Source organism: Peromyscus leucopus, chromosome 6 (assembly GCF_004664715.2).
Source record: "Peromyscus leucopus breed LL Stock chromosome 6, UCI_PerLeu_2.1, whole genome shotgun sequence".
NCBI classification, from domain to species: Eukaryota; Metazoa; Chordata; class Mammalia; order Rodentia; family Cricetidae; genus Peromyscus; species Peromyscus leucopus.
In genome coordinates, this window is record NC_051068.1 from 61,432,102 (window position 1) to 61,455,743 (window position 23,642).

The 23,642-nt window shown below is 39.9% G+C and overlaps 1 protein-coding gene across 7 annotated transcripts in view; it reads right to left on the reverse strand.

Annotated features, from left to right (window-relative positions):
• The window catches only part of Arfip1 (ADP ribosylation factor interacting protein 1), an 88,468-nt gene that overhangs the window by 19,260 nt on the left and 45,566 nt on the right, over nt 1–23,642 (reverse strand). For 4 of the 7 annotated variants that reach the window (XM_028894293.2, XM_028894291.2, XM_037206696.1 and 1 more), the window contains 6 exons: nt 23,152–23,260; nt 16,118–16,213; nt 14,721–14,833; nt 10,758–10,979; nt 8,130–8,287; nt 2,004–2,178 (listed from right to left, as the gene is read on the reverse strand). In XM_028894293.2, the coding sequence (XP_028750126.1) occupies nt 2,004–2,178; nt 8,130–8,287; nt 10,758–10,979; nt 14,721–14,833; nt 16,118–16,213; nt 23,152–23,260 (873 nt within the window). Of the gene's footprint in view, nt 1–2,003; nt 2,179–8,129; nt 8,288–10,757; nt 10,980–14,720; nt 14,834–14,985; nt 15,017–16,117; nt 16,214–23,151; nt 23,261–23,642 lie in introns of those variants that run through there. The other 3 variants (XM_037206697.1, XM_028894295.2, XM_028894297.2) reach the window with 2 other exon arrangements.

The window sequence follows — 23,642 nt, forward strand, 5'->3', positions numbered from 1 at the left end:
TTCGGTGCTTACAAAATAAAGGCATTAGTAAGATCCATCTGACTGGCATTTAAAATTTAGAGATGAGCTGGCTGGCTGTGAAGGTGTCAATATCCATATTCCTGTAGAGCATGCCTCTTTTTAAGTACTATACCACACAGTAGTAATGTCAACAAATATGCAAATACTGATATAATAGTATCTACCAAAATACTAAACAATGCAAGTGATTCATATGTCTGAGATGGAAATGAACATAATCTTATGAGCCTTAGCTAATGAATGCCTTAAAAGGCTGTGCAATCATGTTGGGCAATCTGCCTGACAATCTACTTAGGTTTCTTTTTCTACCATTGTATTGTTTCCAGGTGAGTATTTTCATCCACAGTTTCTTCAAAAACTGGAGTAACACTTCTAGACATGGTAGATTCCAAAGAAATATATCATTACTCTGTGGGCTTTATGGTAGCTGTGAGTTTCTAAGAAAACATTAAAGGCAACAAGAAGATAGTAATTCAATATAGCCCTTTGATGTCATGAGGGAGAATATAAATATTAGTTTTCTAGGAGAAGTAAAGAAAAATAATTGCTACAATTTGAATCTTTAATGCCCCCAAAGGACCATGTGTTAGAAGACTGACTGCCAACCTATGTCACTATTGGGGGCTAAAGTGGGGCCTACAGCCAGGCATGGGGCACAAGCCTGCTTAGCTAAAAACTCAGGCACAGAGTTCATCATGAATACAAGGCCAGCTTTTTTTATATACCAAAACTCTGTCTCATAAATAAAAGCAACAGCTGGGTGTGGTGGCAGATGATGAATATGCATGCGGATCTCTGTAAGTTCAAGGCCAGCCTGGTCTATATAGCAAGTTCCAGGACAGCCAGGGCTACACAGTGAGCCCTTATCTCAAACAACAACAAAGTAGAACAAAACCAACTCTACCACAAACAAAAGAAGAAGAACCAATGTGGTGGGGCCTCGTAAGGAAGGAGGATCACCCTGGCTACCACAGGGTGAGCAGTTTTGTTTGCTACGTGCTCCTGCTGGATACACTATCTTATTACTGAAACCTTGGCAACTGTGAGCCAAGGCAACCTTTTCTCTTTAGAGAGCAGCTGTCTCGGGTACACACCACAGTAACAGACTGACTACATAGCCATTTTAAGAGGGCACCTAGAAGAAGATGGTGGAAGGCCTGTCAAGACTTCAAAGGATGCAAATAGCACTTGAAGAGAACTATTGCCACGCAAGATCCACCTTCCCAGGACTGAGCAACACCAACTGTACTATGCTAGTTACTGGCTCTCTCATTTGCAACTACACTCTTCCACATAAAACTCAGAAGACATGTTGAACACAGGAACTCATCTTTCACACAAAGGAAAACTCAAGGGCTGAGGACACAGCTCGGCAGCAGACCACTGACCCATTATGCTCAGGGATTGGATTCAATCCCTAGCACCCAAGGAAAACAAGCACACAACAAAACCAGGACTGCCTGCTGCCTCCTAAGGCTGGAACATGGGCCACCAAGCCCGGTAACAGCTCCATTATTTAACTACTTAAAGTACTCGCTACCAACATCAATCTCAATAACGAAGTTTAACACAAGCATTTTTGACTCCCAGTTGTTATATATGAAAGCACAAGATAGTATGGTTGATGATTTTTTTTTTTTTTATTTTGGTTTTTCGAGACAGGGTTTCTGTGTAGCTTTGTGCCTTTCCTGGAGCTCGCTCTGTAGACCAGGCTGGCCTCAAACTCACAAAGATCCGCCTGCCTCTGCCTTCCTAGTGCTGGGATTAAAGGCGTGCGCCACCACTGCCCAGCAATGATTTTTATAAAAGAAAGATAAGTTTATTTTTATTGTACCTATAAACTCAAACTGATTATAAACAAAATTCCTTCATGCAATTGTCATGAAAAAGTTATTAGAGATAAATACTTTCTACTGATTTTTGTTTTAAGTGATCATTTTAAAATCCATGGAAAGCTGCCAGAAAGCAAAGAAAAACTTTACCTTATTTTCTTCAAGAAATTTCAATTTGACAGAAACATCACTGCGCATTTTGTCGTATTTTTCCTTATGTATTTGGAATAGATGCTGTGACTGCTCAATTTTTGGCAGAGTGTTTGCATCACGTGGTCCAAGATTCAGTTCTTCCAAATCAGTTCGATATGCATCATATTCAATTCTGAAAAGAAGAAAATAAATAATGCATACCAGAAAACACTAAAACAGTCTGGAGATGGGCTGGAAACCAGCACTCAGTCTCATATTAATAGTAATACATACGATACACACACACACAGTCTATACTCGATGTATCTGAAACTAGCACTTCTCTAAAAATAAAGAGCTATTAATATATAAAAGGGATGGGGGACTTCAGTGCTAGAGTGCTTCTTTCGAATGTGTGAGATCCTGGCTTTGTTCTCCAGCACTGTAAAATACATGCATGCATACATGTTTAAGTACACAATGCATGCACACACACAGCCTGGAAAGAAGAGCTACTTCTTAATCTCATAGACTATTTCTCCCCAAATACAGTATTAACTGACAAAATTTTCAACATTTAGCAACCACTTAAAAAAAAATGCGACTTCAACTGATGTCAAAACAAGTTCAAAGGTAGTTATCAATCCTTAATGCAAACTGGTTAATACTGATGAGACAAAGTCGGTGAGATCAGCCACCTTCAGAATGCCCTAGCAAAACCAGTAAGAAAAGTTACACTGAGGGTTTCCAATGCATGTCGTACATGCACTTTAAAATGTTCCAGGAAAGGCGCAAAGCTACACAGAGAAACCCTGTCTCGAAAAACCAGAAAAAAAAAGTTCTAATAACTATTTTTAGATAATAAATATTAATTTATTTTACCCAGAACACCGAAAATCCTATTGCTGCAACCTGTGAAGAATGTAGACAATTGCTAACGAGCTACTTCACAAATGGACACTGAGTCTCGGGAAGCCACCGTGTACGTTTTAGAATCACACTCTATTCACACAGGCCACACTTCAGTGTTTAGCAGGCACAGGTGACAGCACAATGCTGGGGGTGTTTTGTGTCACAGCAGCGTTTAGAAGGTGACAGTGGCATCTCCTACAGAGCACGATGGCCTGTCTGTGAGATGCTCTGCCTGAATGACTTGGAAACAGCGACCCCGTCAGCCTCACTCCACGATCTCACTAGTGATCTGCACCGCACCTGTCACAGCCCTGTGGAAGTAGAGCGCTGCTGTGGTAAGCAGCGACTCGCCCGGCTGCCTCTGAAGTAGTCAGTACTCAACTGAGAAGGAGCAAGTCACCTCGAATTTAGTTTAAAAAAAATCAGAATCACCAAGTTTATGTCCGACAATTAAAGGTCTTTACTCAGATATCAACAGGGTGAGTCACATCTCCCAGTCCAAGAATGAAGAATACTTTTAAGTAATGAACTACATTATATAGCTAACTTGAGAAAGACTATGTCAGTCCCTCACACTAAGCCCAGTTTGTTTATTTATTTTTGGGTTTTTGAGACGGAGTCTCACAGTGTAGCTCTGGCTGTCTTGGAACTTACTATATGTAGTCCAGGATGGCCTTGAACTCACAGAGACCTTGCTTGGGGAAAATACATTAATGTACTACATACATATGTATGATGTACTAGATAATTTTATGTACAGAAAGAAAGTGTACAAGAGGTAGCTTAACAGAATATCAGCTTTGGGTGTTGATGGTGAGAGTCTGGGCCTGCCCAGACTCTCCCTCCCAAGTGCTGGGATTAAAGGCATGTGCTACCATGCCCAGTGTTCAAGCCCACTTTATTTTTAACGTGTACTAAATTTACCAAACCAGATCTTGCAGGGCCAGTGAGGATCATGTCTGTTCCCTAATAGGCTGACCCATGCAACAATGATCAAGTCAGCACCTTCTGTGTTTTGGGGGAGCTGATAAGTTAATCCTCAAGAAGCTGGTACCCAATTACAACAAAAAGTCATGATGCAAATTATCATCAACGACAAGGGGGTTGACTAGATATTTGAGAAAGCATTTCTGAGAACAAAAACACGACATAATTAAAATTTGAAGAATGGTAAAAGCTTATTAGGCTGATGAAATTGGTAGAACGTTCCAAAAAGAGAACAGTGTGGGCACTGGGAGATATTTGTGAATTAATTCAGTGTATTATAATCCAAAATTAGTACACAACAATGGAAGAAATTTCGGTCAAGACAGAAGGTAGGTAGCCCCATGGTCCCTGATGTACAACAGCAAGAACAAGCAGTAAAAAGCCATGGAAGAGCTGCAATTTGACCTGATTCCACTGTTCAGGGTTAAAGCTGATTTTCTAATGGTAAGGAAGGGACATGGACTGGAGCAGACTAAAAAATGGGCCAGCCCCAGGACTATGGGCAGTAAGAAATGAGTCTGGAAACTAGAATAAAGATAATGGAGATTAAGACAGACATAAAAAGTCAATGGGGCAAGACAAACTTGGTAACAATAACAAGTTAGTTAAAGCCAGGGGTTTAGAAGCCAACTACCTTTCACTTGCTCTCATGTCTTTAGTTAGTGTTGCATATTTTTTGTGGTCCCATTTTCCATCTATGAATTCATACACATATGTATTATATGACATTGGGCAATAATTAAAACCTTTAGAATGCTTAGTATTAGAAAAGGAAGAGCTAAAAGCAAACACAAACAAAAAAGTAGAACCCATCTTGTTAGCATTTAGGCGTCTGTACTGGCCTACCCTTAGGGTCCTGACAGGATAGACCTCAGCTGCCAACACTAAGAGCACCCCCGTGCGCATTTGCTGTTTCCTTATGAAAGGCAGGCCTTGCACATCTCCCATCTCTCTCTGTCTCTCTCTCTTCCTTGTCCCCGACTGGTCCTTGCCCCCTTCTCTGCCCCTTCCCCCTCAATAAACCTCCTACATGGACCCTGTTGTATGGTGTGACTCCTTCCTTCCCGCCCTTTTTAAAATACAACAAAAGCCTCTTCAAATCCCGGCAGCACTTTTTAAAACAGTAATGATGAACTGAAATATAAGCAAAGTTACACTATTGACCTTGCAGTCTTTACTGTGACACTCATTTTGTAGATGACATCAAAGCAGAAGCTCTTGCCAGCAACTCTCCTCTAAGAGCACTCCTACACCCAAGGGAGGGCACCCAGCCCTCCAGAGCAACCTGCACTTCCAGATGGCCAGCCTCGGCCTGTTACTCTACGGAGAGCAGGTGTCCACACCTTAAAAGCCTTCATCACAACTGCCTGCCTTCCTGGCGCTGCTGTGGAGAACTGCTGAATGGGCTGTTGGCAGAGGGCTAGGAAATGCTTGTACACAATACACATCAGGGTTAACAGACCACCCAGCATGTGCCTTAATGACCACTTCTAGTGCTGATCAAATGGTTGACCCTCACCGTAAAAGTCAGTAAATTGTGGGTTTAACAAAGAAGAAAACTCTGCTACTTAAAGCTTTGTAGTTTGGACTCTTCATCATTAGAAGCCAATGTCCCAGTGTTAGAACTAAGCAAGCCCTCAGCTAAATGATAAACAGAAATCAAACCCCAAGCTAAACTTAAAGAATTTGCTAGTGTAATTTGAATAAAAAAGGATGATTATGGGATGATCTTTGTTGGTTTGTCAAGCACACAAATGAGGTTGTCTGAAGGTTTCCAAATAAGCCAATATACTGTATAATACTGAGATCTGATACCACATTATCCTTCAAGTTACGGTTCTCATTATAGTATGTAAAAACTGTTTTTCATTATGAGACAGTGTTGCACGAATCTTAAATGGTCTTATAATTAAAAACCCGGATCCAGATATTAGGGTAAATGATGAAAGATCAGAGAGACAAAGGAACAAGCCACAGCCACTTCTCACCTCTCCAACTCCTGAATCCTCTGACTGAATGTCTGAGTCCTCAACCAAAAGGCTTCTGTTTCTGTCTCCTCACGCCTTATAATGCCTTTCTCTGCCCAGTCATATCACTTCCTGTCTCAACCTTCCTAGTGCTGGGATTAAAGGCATGTGACTCCCAAGTACTGGGGTTACAGGTGTGTGTCACCATTGCCTGGCTCTGTTTTTCTCCTAGAGTGGATCAATTATGTAGCCCAGTGTGGTTTTGAACTCACAGAGATCCACATGGATCTCTGCCTCCAGAGTGCTAGGATTAAAAGTGAGTGCCACCACTGCCTGACCTCTATGTTTAATCTAGTGGCTGGCTCTGTCCTCTGATCTTCAGGCAAATTTTATTAGAGCACAACAAATTATCACCACAAAACATGAAAATTTTTATGTTCTTAAAAATTACATTATTGTTTTGTTGTGCTAGGAACTGAACTGATGGCTCTGAGAGTGCTTGGCAAGACACGGTCTCTGGACTACACTTTCTGCCCCGAATTTTACATGAAAAGCTAGAAAGCCAAATGGGCATCTGAAACTACAGGTAAGCAAGCCATTCACGCTCTGGGGACTTACTTTCCCCCTCTGTAAATCTAATGTGTTTTCTGTACTTTTCTGTGCATGGTGGCACCTGCTAGGAACCCCGGCACTTAGGGGGAGACACATAAAACAAGAAAATTCTTATTTTCTTAAGTACTAGAAAAGCTGAAAAGACTGAAAATCATCTTAAAATGTTTAAAGATAGAAGAGCATGCACTGTGAATGATTATGATAGACAATTCAGCAAAGACTGATTAAAGAAGTTAGACAAATGAAGCTTTTATTCATACACATAATGAATCCTTTGAAAAATACAATGTCTCTGAAAGGATTTAAACAGACTGGAAAATCAATTGCTGTAGATGTTGTTGAAGGGAATTCCATTAAAAGATATATTACTGATAAATGGTTTCAATGTTAGTGAAGGAAGGATAGGTAGATTGCTTCCAATTCTTTTTTCACCATCTGATTTTATCATGTTAATAAATTAAGTTTTATGTTCAAAACTTAAGTGTTCCACATATTGTTTTTGCCCTGTGTAAAGTATAGACAATGCATACTTAAGGATAAGCACCCAACTACAGAATGGCAAGGTGCTTCGGGAGTTCTCAAAGCACTCCATTAAGTTAGAGCAAGAGGTCAAAAGGTCAAGTTCTCCAACAAGGTAAAACTTAGCACCATCTTGAACCCTACTATGAAAATGGAACAGAAAGTCAGCATTCTAAATACTCAGCAAACACTACCAGAAAATTGGGCTGATAATAAATAATAGTGTCAGGACATAGGGAAAAACCTAGACATGAAGTTGAAAATGTCATTATGGGTGTGTTACTTTTTAAAGAATTTTTTAGATATTTAAAAGTATTTATTACTACACATTTTGTTCACTTAACAAAACCATGAGATAGGGATATATGTATAAAATAGTACATTGGGAAAATCTGTATTGTAAACAACTACTAAGATAAAGGGAAATATTTATGATAAGGTCAAGTGTGAAAGCATGTGGTAGAGATTGAACCTGGACAATGAAAATCAGGAATTGGTACTATGGAAGCAGCGTGATGCATCCCAGTGCACTCACAGTGGGATGCACCAATTATATAGTTACAGGTTCACATTAGGTCAGATTCCAGAGTATATACTTGGCAGGACATAGGAAGCTAAAATTGAGAACTCCTCTCTTTCCTCATTTCTTAGTAAATAAGGTTGAGGTATACGACTAAGGCCCGACTGGACATTCCCAATACGAAGTGTTCAGGGCCTTTTGAAAATACTTCTGGAGAAGTGGCTGCACTGAGTAACTAGGGCACCGGACCCATATGCTAATTAGACACTTCTGAAGCACTGTTTGGCTTTGGTTCTTGACTATCTTCAAAATCTTGTTCTCCCCTTTTGTTATTTCTGAGGACTACCCTCTAACCTTCCAGTACCTTCTTTGTGGAAGTCAAAGAACATTGCTCTGTGGAGGCGGTTTTCTCCTTCCACCTTTACATGGGTCTCAGTACTGAACCAACACACAAGGCTTATGTAACAAACACCTTTGTTCACTGAGCCATCTAGCCATCTTTTTTCCCCCTAGTACATTCTTTATCTTCCCATATTGCACAGTAGGTTTCTCTTGTTTACAATAAAAAACTTTAACTAAATACAAGTCATCTGTGAAATGGACAATATAGAAAAAGTCGATACCCACCTGGCATTTTCATACTGTTTTACAGTCATTAGTGTATCTTCAATTGTTTTATTCACCAAGGTGTTCACACTAGCAATGAAAAAATTAATGGCCCCAAGAAGAGTCTCTCCATTTTTAGCCAGCAGCTTCTGGGTATCGGCATTATAGCCAAATTCTTCCTAAAACAAAGATGACATCTTAACTAGTCCACTAATAAATCAGTGGACATGACTTTGAAATCATAAACATATTACCAATGGGGAGAATGTTTGACTCAGAAATCTAGTAAAAGAAGTTTTACTTTTTCTGCTAATCTTTAGATTTCTAAGAATCTAAATCATTGCTAGCTACATAATTACTAAAATTGTAGTAAACCAAAATTATCATTAGCCCAGACACACAGCTAAATCTAAATAATTTTAAAAGCTAAACTATTTTGCACTATAAAGAATATTTTTGTTTCTACATTTTGTTTCTATTACACTGTAAGCACAGCTGTTCGGGAAAATACAGCAGCTTATTAATCATAGAAGTTAGAACTTTCAGGACCAAATTAGGTAACAATTGGTTAAAACTTTCAGACATAAAATAGATTGCATTCTTTTGTGTGTTTTGATTGAATTTCCTCAAAGTATAAATACAGACAAGACACATTTCTTTGTAAACTTAGGGACCAGGTGCCTTTCAAGCTCAGGTCTATCTGGGCCCACAGCTGAGGGAGATTCACTCAACACCAGCTTCAGTTCATTCTAATAAACTATTTTCAGCTCAGCCAACATTTCAGACAGTTCTTTCATATGTGGCAAGAACACAATCTTCATGCTCAGCAGTCTAAGCTTCCCAGTTCACATGGATTACTCAGGAGCACATCTGACCAAATAAAGTAATCCTATTTTACTGTGAGATGTATCATTCAACTTGAATTCTCCAGTCTGTTATAAAACACTTCAATTTTGGCTATAAAAAAAAAAGGAATAGAAAGTTAACTAGAAGATGAAAATTTAATGTAGTACTACAGTTATAATTATATTTCCAGATGATAAATTATTTAATAATTCAGTAAGTATTGGGGGAGTAAAGTTATATTATGCTAAAAAATATTTTCCATTTAAGACAGGTTCATGTACTTTATTCCAGACTCAGTCTTCTAAATTGTGTAGACTGATTACAAATGTAGGAATGTGTAAAAAGAAGATTGCACACTTGTTATACTAACATTCAAGTGTCTGAAACAATAGACGTATTTCAAGTTCTATTCAAAAGTTCAAGCCAATTGGAGCTAAAGGGCAAGACCCTGTCTCAAAAGAGTGTCAATCAATGGGGAAACCATCAATCATTCTACCATCACTACAGCATTTCTACAATGAAAGGTAGGACAGCAGGATGCTTCTGACATTTTTACAAACCAAATTATGTATGAAGTATAAATAAATGTTACTGCATATAAAACAGTATAGGATAGAACACTTTAACTTCTAGGAAGTGTTAAAATATTATAATTGAATGTACTTATTTTTTTTGACATTTATAAAGAGGTAAAAGCCCAAATTAAAAATAAATCAGCAAACAAGAGGAAGAGTACTATAAAAACTAGATGGCCAGGCAGGCAGGATGGCATACACCTTTAATTCCAGCTCTTGGGAGGCAGAGGAGGTTGGATCTCTTTGAATTTGGGTCTAGCCTCGTTTACAGAGCTAGTTCTAGGATAGCCAGGGCTACACGGAGAAACCCTGTCTCAAAAAACCCCCAAACACTACATTTACATAAATCTAATCGTTAATAAAAACTAAAGTGCCGTCTTACTTACCGTATAACAGAGCATGGGACAACACCACCAGGCATGCCAACATGAATGTGGATAGGGGACATGGGAATGGGTGCCAGCATGGAGAGGACATGGATGAGGGACACAGCGGTGGACAAGGATGTGGAGGGGTGGGGTACAGGAACAGGATGATGAAGGGAGAGAAGGTACACATGGCCTCAACCCTACACAAAGAACTACAGGCAACTAAGGAATACAGAGAGAGGGTGGAACAGTCTTCCCCAGGGAAAAGCACCCTAAGTAGTTATCCAAAACCAAATGGCCTGTCCCCAAAACATACATACAAGTAACATTATACACACAGAGCAGGTTGTATTTATGTATTTAGGAATACACACACACACACACACACACACACACACACACAAACACAAAACAACAATTAATGAAAACTGAGGCCATATCTCTTCACAGCAATAAAAATTCTAAGACACCACCAAAACTCATACATAGTTACGATTCTCTGTAGACTTGAGCAGGCTGGGTAATCTTTTTCCTTCTTTCTCACCAAGAACTTTCTTCTAGAACCTCCAGCTGCATCCATTCCAGGCACAAATAGATCATTGCATTGACAGAGTCATTTGGGTCTTCTTAAAGATTATATGACAAAAGAATGCCTCAAAATCCCATTTACATTGGGGTTTGAGGATAAAGCTCAGTGGTACAGCACATGCCATTGGGTTCAATGTCCAGCCCAAACAAACACAACAATGACAATTTTACTAAGAGTTTAGCCAGTCACATATGGAAAAATTACCTCTCAGAATACTTCTATTAGCACCCTCACACCCATAACCCCTAAGAGTTATTTTAAATAATCTTACGTGGAGTTCTAGAGACTTCAAACTCAGGTCAGCAAATGCATCTCCAAGTTGCTTTTGAGTATGCACCATCTGGAAGAGCTGTGTTGCCAATGTCTGAGCCAGTTTCAGAATGTTTTCATATTTTTTCTTATTGTCTCTTAATATATCAATCTGAGCTTCAAGTTCAAGGTCCACAGTTCTTGAGCCACGGCCTAGTTTCTCAGATATAATTTGCCGGGTACACTAAAAGTAGAAAGATGTACTTTGTTTAGGAAGAAAAAAGAGAATAATAATACAGCAATGCAAAGTACATTACATTGCACGTTCCAGTTCTAAACCTCAAGTGAGCTAGTTTTCAGGCTTGAATACTGTTCCCCTTCCCAGGACCTAGGAAGTACATTTACAAGCCTGTCTAAAAACTATTGCTAAGCTAAGGAAGTTCTGACATACATCTAGCTACTGTTGTGCAAAGTGACCATTTTTTTACATGCGCGCGCGCGCGCACACACACACACACACACACACACACACACAAAATGTTCACAAGCAGGCACTTGGGTCCAGATCTAATAAAGAAATGCTTTTTTTTTTTTTTTTAATTTCCCACAACTAGGGCAGTAGAAAAAATAAGATACTAATTATGAGGCAAGCTAAGTTTGGATACATTAAATAAACTTTGAAACTAAATTTACAAAGCCTACATGAGGTAACTGTACATTTTTTAAGGAAAATCTAAATAATCAAATGAGAGGACTAGAGGATGTCTCAGTTTTTAAAGACAGTATACAGTTATTCCTCATTCCTCCAATATTTGGTCCCAGGAAGTTTCCTAGATAATTCCCAAAACATTCTGAAGTTAAGACGCACAACTGAAGAGGAGGACACACCACAGCAAGTTTACGGAGGATCTAATTCCTCTGCCTTCCCTCAAAGGGCCGGAAATGGAAGCTACTTACAGTCAGAGGATCAAAGTTTCCCATATAAGAATTCACTTAGGGCATGGGGGTGCGCACCTTTAGTACTGGCACTATGAGGCAGAGGTAGGCAGAGCTCTGAATCTGAGACCAGCTGATCTATCTACATAGCACGTCCCAACCTACCTACCAAGATCTTGTCCTCCTTACCCCTCAAAAAAAATCATTCAGAAGATAATGGCCTCCAAATGAAGCTAACCTGCTAAAGAGCTGGAAAGTCTGAAAACAAAAAGGAAACGCTGACCTATGTAGATCTCTAAAGTGAGGAGGGTGGATGAAATGGAATGATACCCAGTCCACAGCATACCAGGAGGCCATACTCTGGCTCCTGAACTGACAAGACAGCCCTGCACTCTGATTACTGAAATGTCACCAGAGCTCTGCTGTGGTGACAAAACAAACACTAGAGGACAGACAAAGAAAGGTTATTAAGACAAAACACAGAAGGAAGCCGAACAGCGAACCAACAGGGGAAAGCGGCCAGCAATGAACGGATGGGGCAATCCCAACAAGAAAAACGGGCCAGAAAGCTGAGAGCTGAGAGTCTGGCCTAAAGACAGAAGTGATGGGGAGAATGCTAATGGAACTGATTCAGAGTTTAAAGAATGACTTTAAAATAGTATTTCCTAGTCAGGAAAGATGTCGACTCTGAAAGCTTGAAACTGAGAGAGTCTGTTCATGGGGGGTGGGCAGGGCGCAAATGAAAAAGAAAAATATCTCAAACAGGGTAATACAGCAAAACCCTGCCTCAAAGAGGCAGGAGAGCAGGCAGGATGGACAGATAGACTAAAACACAGACACAACAGAAGGAACTTCCAGTTTAGGCCTTGAACCCATCTTCTCGAATTAATTTCCAGTTACTTACTTTCACCTGAAGAAATAGTTGATATTAGGTTAATAAATACAGGTTAATATCTTTAAAAACAGGTTAATACCCTGTTTTAATTAATTTATTTTTATTAGCTGGTTCTTGTTTCTTTTCCTAGTGTGTAATAGAATGTTTTTGTGAAAATGTCCTTGTTTGTTCTTAAGGAATGAAGCTCGGTGTGGTCGGACAATTACACAAGTGAAAGGAACGGGGATTCCAAAGAGCTGGCCACACCCTCATGCAGCTACAGAAGCGCAGAAGACAGGCTACTCAGGAGACTCAGGGAGTTTGGAGTGGATGGGATCTGCAGACAAAAGCCGTAGGGTAATAAAGTCGGTAAGGCAGGAAGGGCATCCCATTCTAGAGACAACGGGGATCTGCTGAGGGAGTTTAAAGGAACAATGACCCACCACACCCGTCCAAGAGAATCGGTGGTGACCTGTAACAATAGTCAAATAGTAATAAAGATATGGACGAGGACTGTGAGAGCTGGAACAGGAAAGGAAGAGAAAACAAAGGGAGAATCCAGAGGATTTAATGACTGATTAGATATGGAAGATCAACAAGAGGAAGGGATGAGTATTTGCAATTAATAAATAGTTGTATTATAAGAGAACATAAGGCAAGAATCATACACCCCTACCCTTGAGAACAGTGAGGCAAAGACTTTCAAGGAATGCCCTGTGTGAGACGAATGTAGGCATCACTATTGCAGACACCACCAGCATTTCTTAGTTCCTGCGATGACATGAACTAAAAGGACTTTTGGAAAGATTCATACAGCAAATTTGGGGCTGGGCAGACGATTCAGTAGTTAAGAACTCTTGCAGTGAACACCCACATGGTGGCTCATATCCATCTATAACTCCAATTATCTAAGGTCTTCTCCTGACAGGCACATGGCATACACATGGTGCACATATTTATATATAGGCAAAACATAGAGGGTTTCAGGTTGGAAGAATAATCTCACCCTGCTTTAGTCTTGAGAAACATGTTAGAGAAAACTGCTGTGTGTAAAAGTGTAGACAATTTTGACTTGCCAACCTCTAGACCCATAGCCAATTCTAAACACAGAGTATTGTGGCTCATACTGTGGCCTGAGCTGTTGGGATTTTTCATCTTAAGTAAAGTAGTCCATGACTTGTAGCATCTGATCCCCAGTAAAATTCAAAAGTACTAAGTGGATTTGTAGCTTGGACAGTCTGAAATGGATTCAATGTGCCATAGACTTAAAAATTGGCTTTTTATTTTACTGAGACCATTAGGGAAATAACCACCAATTACTCCAAAGCAATGCAAACAGCCATGTTGAATTTATAATCTGGTGCTGCCTTTATAGTTAAGAATTATTACAAGATCACAGAGTTTCAGACTTTGGAGAACTATTGTGTTATAAAATATCAAGAAAAGGTCATGTTCAAGGGCATGAGCCTGTAGTCCAGGTAACTCAGGAGGCTGAAGTCAAAGGATCCCTTGATCCCAGAAGGGGAGCCCAGACTAGCTAATAAAGTGAGACTGTGTCTCTTAAGAAGAAAATGAATTATCAAAAAAGGAGAGAAAGTAAGTACATTTAATATAGCTCTGTAGTTAAAGGTATTCTATGAACTCTCATCTGTGTGTGTGAGACAGAGTCTCCATATACTAGCCTGGAAGTGAGAGAGAGAGGGAGAGGGGAGGAGAGAGAGAGGAGAGGGGGAGGGAGGGAGGGAGGGAGAGGGAGACAGAGAGAGGGGGAGAGAGAGGGAGACAGAGAGAGAACACGTGAGAGTGTGAGACAGAATCTCCATATGTAGCCTGAAAGTTGCAACAATCCTGCTTTGGCCTCCTAAGTGCTGGAATTATAGGCATGCATGCAGGTTGGGTTTTTTGTTTTCTTTTAAACATGTGTATTTTTTGTCAGAGTTAAGTGTTTTAGTAAGTCTTTTTTAAATTCTTTTGTACTAAATTTTAAATTATATGTAAAGATAAATAATGGAACAAATATTTATGGAACAAAACTTTATTTCCAAATTGCACATCCATGTTTAGATGGTATTATTTTTCATATCTGTATAAGCTTGATAAATATGATAACGGGAATAACATATAAATGAAAAGTCTTAGGTACAGTTAGGGTGGAAATATTTAAAAATCACAAACCTTGTATGTGTTGAGACTCCACTTTCTAACAAGTTCTAACTTTTCCATTGCAGGATTTTTAATTTCATCTGCTAGAATAACTGGTCCACCTTTTGTGTGTGTCCTTTGGCCGCCTGCATGAACAGAACAAAAGACAAAAGCACAACCCAGATAAACCTAGGGCATGAGAGAAAAAGTGAAACCTGAAAGTGATGCGTAAACATAAGGAAACTGCGTGAAGGACTACAGCCTCTAAATCATGCAGGCTAATTTCCTAATCACTTACAGATACTTCTGTCCATTAAACAAACATGAGGTTTGTCTCAAAGGAACAAATTCTGCTTCAAACTTACCTGAAAAAACAAAAAACAAAGACAATGAATGTCTGGTTGGTCTGAGGGGACTGCTTACTCTGTAAAGTACCCGCTGCACAAGATCTGGGACTCATGTTCAGATCCCTAGCACCCACGTAAAAAGCTGGGTGTGGTGGTGCAGGTCGGTAACCCCAGCACAGATGTTGGCGAGGGGCTCCCTGGAGCTCACTGGTCAGCTAGCCTAGCTGACTTGATAGGCTATAGGCATAATGAAAGACACTGGCCTCAAAAAGTAGAGAGTGATGGTGAAAGACAACCAAGCCTGACTTTGGGACGGCACATGCACACCAAAAATCAGGGTGAGTATAAATTTTCTTCTCCCACTTATTCCAAAAGCCAGATTAGCTTTTGGTATAGCTTAACAACAGACATAAAATCAGAGCAATGCAAAAATAAATAAAATAAAATGTTAATGCCATACAAAAAGAAATGTTTAGTTTGTTTTTCTGTTTCTTTTTGTTTCATGTTTTGATTTTGGGAGTGTCTCCTTATGTGGCTCAGGTTAGCCTTGATCTCTTTAGCCTCAACCTTCCCAATGCTGAGATTACAGGCAAGCACTACTAAATCCAGCTTCCTTTTCAGTATTTTGTTGCAATCTACAAACTATCTGTATGTGGAGGCTGACAAGAATACACAAGCTTTTCACTTGACCCATTCTCAATAATAACATGGCTGTCAGAGCTTCCTTTCCATTTGCAAAGAGGGCAGAGCTGCAGAGCTGAGAGGTCAGAATCAAACAAGTGGACCTGTACCAACCAGAGAAAAGAGAGAATGGGTGAAAACAAATTACGTTGTACTGTTTTAACCTTTAAAAATCATGAAATTTCAGGTTTGAGATGCAACCTAATTGCTTTGAAAGGACAAATGATTTTGATTTCTAGAAAATTGATTTATTGTTAGAGAAAGCAGCAGCAGCAGCAGCAGCAGCAGCAGCAGCAGCAGCAGCCATAACATACGCCTACAAACACAGAGTGAGCAATTAGGAAATGGAGTTAGGCTGGCTTCAGCAGGAGGAGAGGTCCAGTCAGTCAGTGCAGTGACTACCTGCAGGAACGGTCAGATCACCTCCTGGCTGGGCCAGCTGACTCGCTGCAACCCTGCTGGGAGACAGGACAGATGGCAAGGGCGGCGCCGAGGGACCTGGAAAGGCAGACATTACTGTGAAGATCCACTCCTCCTCCACGTCAGAACAGAGATCTACTGACAATTCCTTTAACATGGTCACACACCTCAATTAAGACTACAATTAATACACTTGCTCTCCTGCAGGAAAAGACCAATAATAAGACAATGCCAGGGGCTGAGTTCTATGGAAACTTATTATTAACCTATCAAAACTAAACAAAGCACTTCACTATGTCAAAGAACTGGCAAGATCATATCTAAACAAATTTCCCTGGAGTCTGGTATTTTCTTTTTTCTTTTTTTTTTTTTTTTTGTTTTGTTTTTTGTTTTTTTTTTCGAGACAGGGTTTCTCTGTGCAGCTTTGCGCCTTTCCTGGGACTCACTTGGTAGCCCAGGCTGGCCTCGAACTCACAGAGATCCGCCTGGCTCTGCCTCCCGAGTGCTGGGATTAAAGGCGTGAGCCACCACCGCCCGGCAAGTCTGGTATTTTCAAAACCAAATCATATAAAATCTGGGAGTTGAATGATTCATAGTTTAAGTATATATCTCATAACTTCTCAGTCTTTACTATGAAAAAAAAAGGCTTAGGTACAGAAAGGAATACAGAAACGTATTTTAATACTTTTTACAAAAATGTGAAGGAAGTATGTCTTTCCTAATAATTACAACCTTCATAGGAACTGTTGCCAAATTTTTCCAAACATAAACCAAGTCTGATACAGTGTAGACTACTGCTCTTAGTGTTGGGAATGTTGGGAGCCCACAGCAACTCAGCCACCCTGAGGCATGTTGAAAGGCAGAGGCTCAGGCCCACTGAGCCAGGAACTGCAGTACCACAAGATCCATGGTGAACTCTAGGTACTGGGAAGTTCCAGAACTGGTGCTGTCATGGTTCCCAAGTGATCATGAGAATCATTCCTGGAACTTTAAGAACATATCTGGGACTCTCTCAAGATCTATTGCTTGTCAGTGTGAATGCACCTGCTGTTTTGAAGGCTACTTGTGAGATTTTCAAACAGTCGAGTTTGAGAATAAGAGGAAAGAGAGCAATTTTTAAGTAAAACACAACCAAGCTTTAAATTCTAATTCTGGGTATGAAATTCTGGTTCTGTCTATCACATAGTGACAGGAACACTCTGACAATTTACTTACATCTCTGAGGCTCTGTAGTCCTCTACAAAGTAAAAACTGTTCCCTATCAGGCTGATGAGGTGGCTCAGCAGGTAGAGGCACTTGCTCCTAAACCTGATGGCCCGAGTTTGGTCCCTGGAATCCATGGAGAAGTAGAAAGCTGATTCTCACAAACTGTCTTCTGATTCCACATGCATACACTGTAGCATGCACACCCACACACATATACACACAAAACAAATAAATGCAATTTTTAAAAAGGAATGCTACCGTATATCATTGTTCCTAAGGCAACTATTAAGTCAGGCAAAAAGAATAATCATTAAAAACATGAGAAATTCTTTCAACATTTAGCTGAGAATATTTTTCTCTACTAATATGCATGTGTGTATCTCTGAGTGTCAACGTGGTAAATTTGCAAGCACGCATGCATGAGAGCTGCAGGAGGAACCAGCTCGATCCCTCTGAGCTTTTTTCTCTCACTGAACCTGGAGCCAGGCTGGCAGCCTGCAAACCCCAGGGACCTTGTCTCTATGCACCATTCCCCCATCTCCCCAGCACTGGAATTACAGGCACCAGAAGCCATGCCTGGCTTTTCATGGGTGCTAGATATTCAAATTTAAATTCTCATGTCTGCAAAGCAAGTGCTCTTACTCACTGATCATCCCTCCAGCTCTCGCTGAGAATATTTTAATGCTTATAATGAACTGTTATTTCAATTACAATCTTCTCCGGTTTTCTGGAAAAAATGTATATCAAATGTATTCATGACAGGAAAGAATCAATACTCGCTTTACATATAATTAACAAGAGATGTATATATCCCATACACAAATAAACAAGATTCTGATGAAGACAGTCTTTAGTTGTAATAGTAAGAAAACCTGCTTACATTGAATTCAAGCATATGACGAACCTAAATAGACTACCACTATCATTTAAAGTACAGAAATCTGTCTCTTTAAATCTACTGAATTACAAAACTTAAAACTAGACTGGATGATAGAAATCAACTGGCTTGAACACTCACAATAAAGTTTATGAGAAATGAGGCTCAGGAGGTTAAACAGTTTCATATGGGGAAGTTCACAATCTACACTACAGGATCTCCATTATCAAATTAAATACAAAAGCTCTATCTACAAGTTACTTGCTGAGTTGAAAGACATTTCAATAGGCTATCCAGTCTAAAAACCATGTTATACAAAGACCATATCTCTATTATCCAAGGCACCGGGTTCCTATCATAAGGAAGTAGTAAACACAAGGAAACAACGGCTAGAGTTCCATGTCTGATGACCTCAAGAACAGAGCTCTGTTGTTCTGGTTATTACAGTCAGTTCATTAATCTCTGTAAGAAATGATGTCTCAACACAACATGACATGTGTATAATATATGTAGCAAATGATACAGCTTCTATACTAAAATGGCAACTGATGAGGTAGGATTTCAACTGTCTGCCTTACCTTTAAAGGTACCTTCCATTTTTCCATACTGTAAGCCTTTAGACTGGTGTAGTTTAAATTAGCCCTCCCAACTAAATGTGGCTATCCAAAGTGTTAATGCCCACAAAAAGCTCTTAAGAATCCAAAATCTTCAGAGCAAGATCCAGGACAGGCACCAAAACTACATAGAGAAAGGGTCTCAAAAAACCAAAAAATAAAAATAAAAAATAAAAAGAATCCAAAATCTTAAAGCTGGACGTGGTGTTACACACCTTTATTCCTAGGACCCAGGAGAGGAGCCTGGGGAAGGATTGTGATTTTAGGCCAACCTGAACTACACCTGACCTTTCAGACCCTCTCTCCCAAAAGAAAAAACAGAAAACAAAAACTTGAGGATCTTGCTAACTAAGTTTAGAGGAATTAGCCAATTTCCTCTCAACAGAAATCGAGGCAGAGGCAATGATTAGAACTCTCACCAAAAAAAAACTCGGGACTAAGCCTACATCCTTGTTAGGAGCTTGGGTTTACTTTTGACGTGTGCTCTTAATGATTCTGCCACATTTTTGTTGTTGACCAGGTTTCAATATTTGTTGTTGTTTTTAAGCTAAATTTAGGTATAATTTTTTAACTTTAGTAAAAAGTAGAAAAGTATATTATTATCTTATAGTAACTGTTCAAGTAATAAGAAGTCTTTATCAAGTAATGTTTCAGCCTTCTGTCCAGAGAGCTAACCATGACTAAGTCCCCTAACACTTTCCCTCGGATTCACTTCCTAAGTTTTCAGCATGTCACCCTTCCTCATGGTCACTCCTATTACCTGCCTATCCACGTCTTAAAACACGTGCCTCAAGACAACTGTGCCTTTCCATAAGTGCTGAACTAGTGCAAGTATACAGAGTTCTCTCACGAGTACACCGATCAAGCTGTAGGTTAAAACAAGCTTTATAAACTCAATCCAAAGAGATAAATTACTCCCATTAGCAAAAAACATACTTGTCATTCCAATTTGAGTATCAGAGTCAGAGTGCATTGACAAGTAAGTGAAACTAGCCGGCATTTTAATGTTCATGTACTATAGATTTTAATGGCCATTTTAGTCCAATTACTCTACAATCCTGTTACTTACAGGGACAAGATCAAATCAAATGTCAGACAAATAATTTCATTAAAAATAATTAAAATATTTAAATAAAACATTTGTTTTTTGTCATGAGAGACTGAACAGAGCCATTGTATCTGGCATCAGTTCTGGAATGATGGCAGCTAAGCTTTGAAGTAACCTTTTGTAAATAGTCAGGGATTGTTATTATCTAAGTTGCTCTTCCTGAAGTATTCACAGAGCCTTTGCATGGCTTGGTCTGGAGACATGTCTGGCAAACAAGGAGGTCTCATATGGCTGAGAAAGGCTCAGGTACCAGTTCCCTGGGACAACTCCAAGATCGGATAGGAGGCTTCAGTATGTGGAAATTGACTTGCTAAAGTACCTCTTGGGTAACAATAAAGAGGTTTCTGCAAAGTCACTAGTTGAGCTCATCAGAGCTGTTCACCTGCTGCTGTTGCTAAGCCATAAGACACCCCAAAGTGTCTCTCTTTGACCGATTGAGTAACTCAGAATACCATGTTGATATTTAAAATTTGAAATTGGGGCTGGGATATAGCCTAACAGTAGTAGAGCACTTGCCTAATATGTACAACGTCCTGAGTTTAACTCCCAGTACCACAACAATTAATAAATAAAATTAATAGGTAGTGATTGATCAAAACAACCCTTTCAAAGACAAAGAACCCTGCATGAGAACGCTATACTTCAGAATGCAGCAGAGATTGCATGTGCCTGTCTTGTGAATGCCTGCACACACCAGAGGACTCTGGGTGTTGTTCCTTCTTAGATGCTGTTCACCATGTGTTGTGAGATAGGCTTCTCACGAAGCTGACAAGGCTGCTGTCTACACCTCCTGGCTCTGGGGTATACCTGGTGTTCTAGCATGGGCTCTAGAAATCAAATTCAGGTCTCCATCTTGTACATCCAGCACTTAACCAACCACATCATCTTCCAAGCCTTAAGACTGTACTTTTTAGTTTAGATTAAACACACACACACACACACACACACACACACACACACACACACACACTTATTTATTGTAGGAGGGATAGGCAATCATGGTGCACATGAGGAGGTCAGAAGAGAGCTTGCAGAAGTTAGCTCTCTCACATCTTCCATGATGTAGGTCTCAGATACAGAACTCAGGGTGTCAGGCTTGGTGGCAAGTGTCTTTACCTGCCGAGACATTTCATTGGCCTCAGACTCTATTTTTTAACAGCCATGTCTTGATTTTTGTTTTCAAGAGCTTTACAAATATATACTGCTAAGATGCTGACCTATCTCAGGAGGCACAGGCAGGAGGATCGCTGAGTTTGAGGCAAGCCTGGTCTACAGAGCAACAGGACAGTCAGGTTTACATAGAGAAGTCCTGTCTGGTCTTGAAAAGCCAAACACCAAGAACAAAGAAGACACTACCACGTTTGCTTCCTTTGTACAGCGGAAGGAAAACAGGTCACTAAGCAGACCGTTCACTCCTCAGCTTACAGTGTGGAATGCACACTGGGTCACCCAGAAGGTCTTTTTCCAAGACCCATGCAGCCAAGAATATATTCAAAATCCAAACTGCTCTTGAAATAAAGCGATGGGCAATCATATGATAAAAAGATAGATTAATGTTATCTGCAAGAGGACTAAGTACTGCCAAGACAAGGAGATCTACTATATAAAACCACAACATTAAAAAAGTTAATACAGTTCACACTAAACATTAACTATAGCTACTTAATTACAGCTCTAGATCCAAATGTCTGGTGGTTTTCTTCTACTCACTTAAAATAAATTCTCAGGGAACATCACAGAAGAGTGGGGTGAGGACCAGGGTAAAACAGTACCTTCTGGATAGGACAGGATCGGGACACTCATCAACTCTGGGAGTTGTTGCCTACACAAGACCTAACCAGCCAACATTTCAGCATGAAGGGGAGGGGCTCATGAGCTCTAACCCCTAGCTACGGGAGGTTGATGCTGGGGAAGGGACAGTCCAAATTCTTCAGACCGTGGGCCCTGGCAGGTTGACCATGCACCAGTGGATGGTCCCACACCCATGTGAATATGAGCAGCACATTCTGGACTAAGTATTTTGTTTGTTTGTTTTTATAAAGGTGAAGTTGGGAGAGGGTGAAGAGAATCTGGGAAAGTTAGGATTAAGGAGTAAGGGAGAAGATGATGAAAATCTATTGTATGCATGTATGAAATATCAAAGAATTAATGAAAGTATTACACTAAAAACCCACAGAAAAAGTTATAGGCAAGGCCATGAACAAAAGATTTTCCCTTTGCATTAAATACAGATATATATTTGCATATATATGTGCATATACACATACTTCTCAGATTGTGTTCAGGAAAAAGTTATGGCAGGTCTAATTGCCTGTCCTTAAAAAGGCTGTTTATAAGACTGGCCTTTGTCCAGATCCTGGCAAGCTGACTTAAAAAAAAATTTCCTCCAGAAGGCTTGGGCCCAGGTCCTAAATTGTTCACACAAACAGTGTGGTTGAGGTTGAGTGTCTACAGACTTCTGTTAAGTCTAGAATATTGATGGTGCTCACAGGAAGTCTGTGTGGACTCCTAATAAAAGTCCTGTACACTAAGTGCTCAATGAGCTTCCCTCAGTAGCCACACTTTAGGTACGTTGTCACAACTCACAATGAAAGAGCTAAGTAGTCCTTGTGCACTGGCACTAGAAGACCCTTTGAAGATGTTGCCTTACTGACTGCTTGTAGTTGTCCCTGGAATAAGCCACAATATAAGTATCGGCCGAGACTGAACATCAAGATGATCTTGGAGATCTCCTTTATGGCAGGCACAGGAAAATAAAAGCTCCATTTTCTTATTTATTTTTTTTTTGAAATATGTAGCCTGCATTTATATAAATCAATACAGTTATAATTTTTGTGGTTACAACCAAAAGTATCTAAGTTAACATCGTGAAATAATTTTAGAGCTTGATTTCACAATATTTTAAAGTGATTACTAGAAAGTCTTCCCAAGTAGTAACCTGAAGGGGTATGCATGAGTGGCAGGACATGTGCCTAGTGTGTGAGGCACAGGCTGCCCCTGGAACGGTAAGAGTAAAAGTATACTGATACAGTCATATAAAGACTGGTGAAATCATTCTTAAATTATTTAAATTGAAGAGAAAGATGATTGTTTATGATCGCTTTTCATCACAGATTTAAAGAGCTCAACACTTGTCTTCTTTAACAGAAGCTGCACTTAGTGAACCTCCCCTCTTCCACTTCAGCCGTCTTTACAATATGTGGGATCTTACCTTGCGATGCTCCTGCTTCAATAACCCCCTCTTTGGTACTGTCAAAGCCATGGGATGTAATTTGAGTTTCTGAGAGTCCAAGTCCAGACGGTAATGAACGCTTCAAATCCTTAGTAACATTGGAATAAAAGAAAAAAAAAAACTTGGTAAAAGATCTCACATCACATAATATTTCAGAATTGTACCTTTAACTACATTTTATGATATTTTTCTCTTTCTACAGATTATCCTTAAATTGACATGCATTCTGTGATGATCAAATACAACACACCTTTACACTGATCACAGTTTAAGGTGTAGGGACACAGAAGGTTGGAGAGATGGGAATGAGGGTAAAGCAGGATGCATCTCAGTCTAACTAACAAAGACCCTTGTGGAGGAGGAGCAGAAAACTCTGGGCAGTCATGATCACGTTATTGTCAAAGCAGGAGGGCAGCAAGGAAGCTTCCAGGATCAAATGCAGTTAAAGTCTCCACTGAGAGATGGGTGAG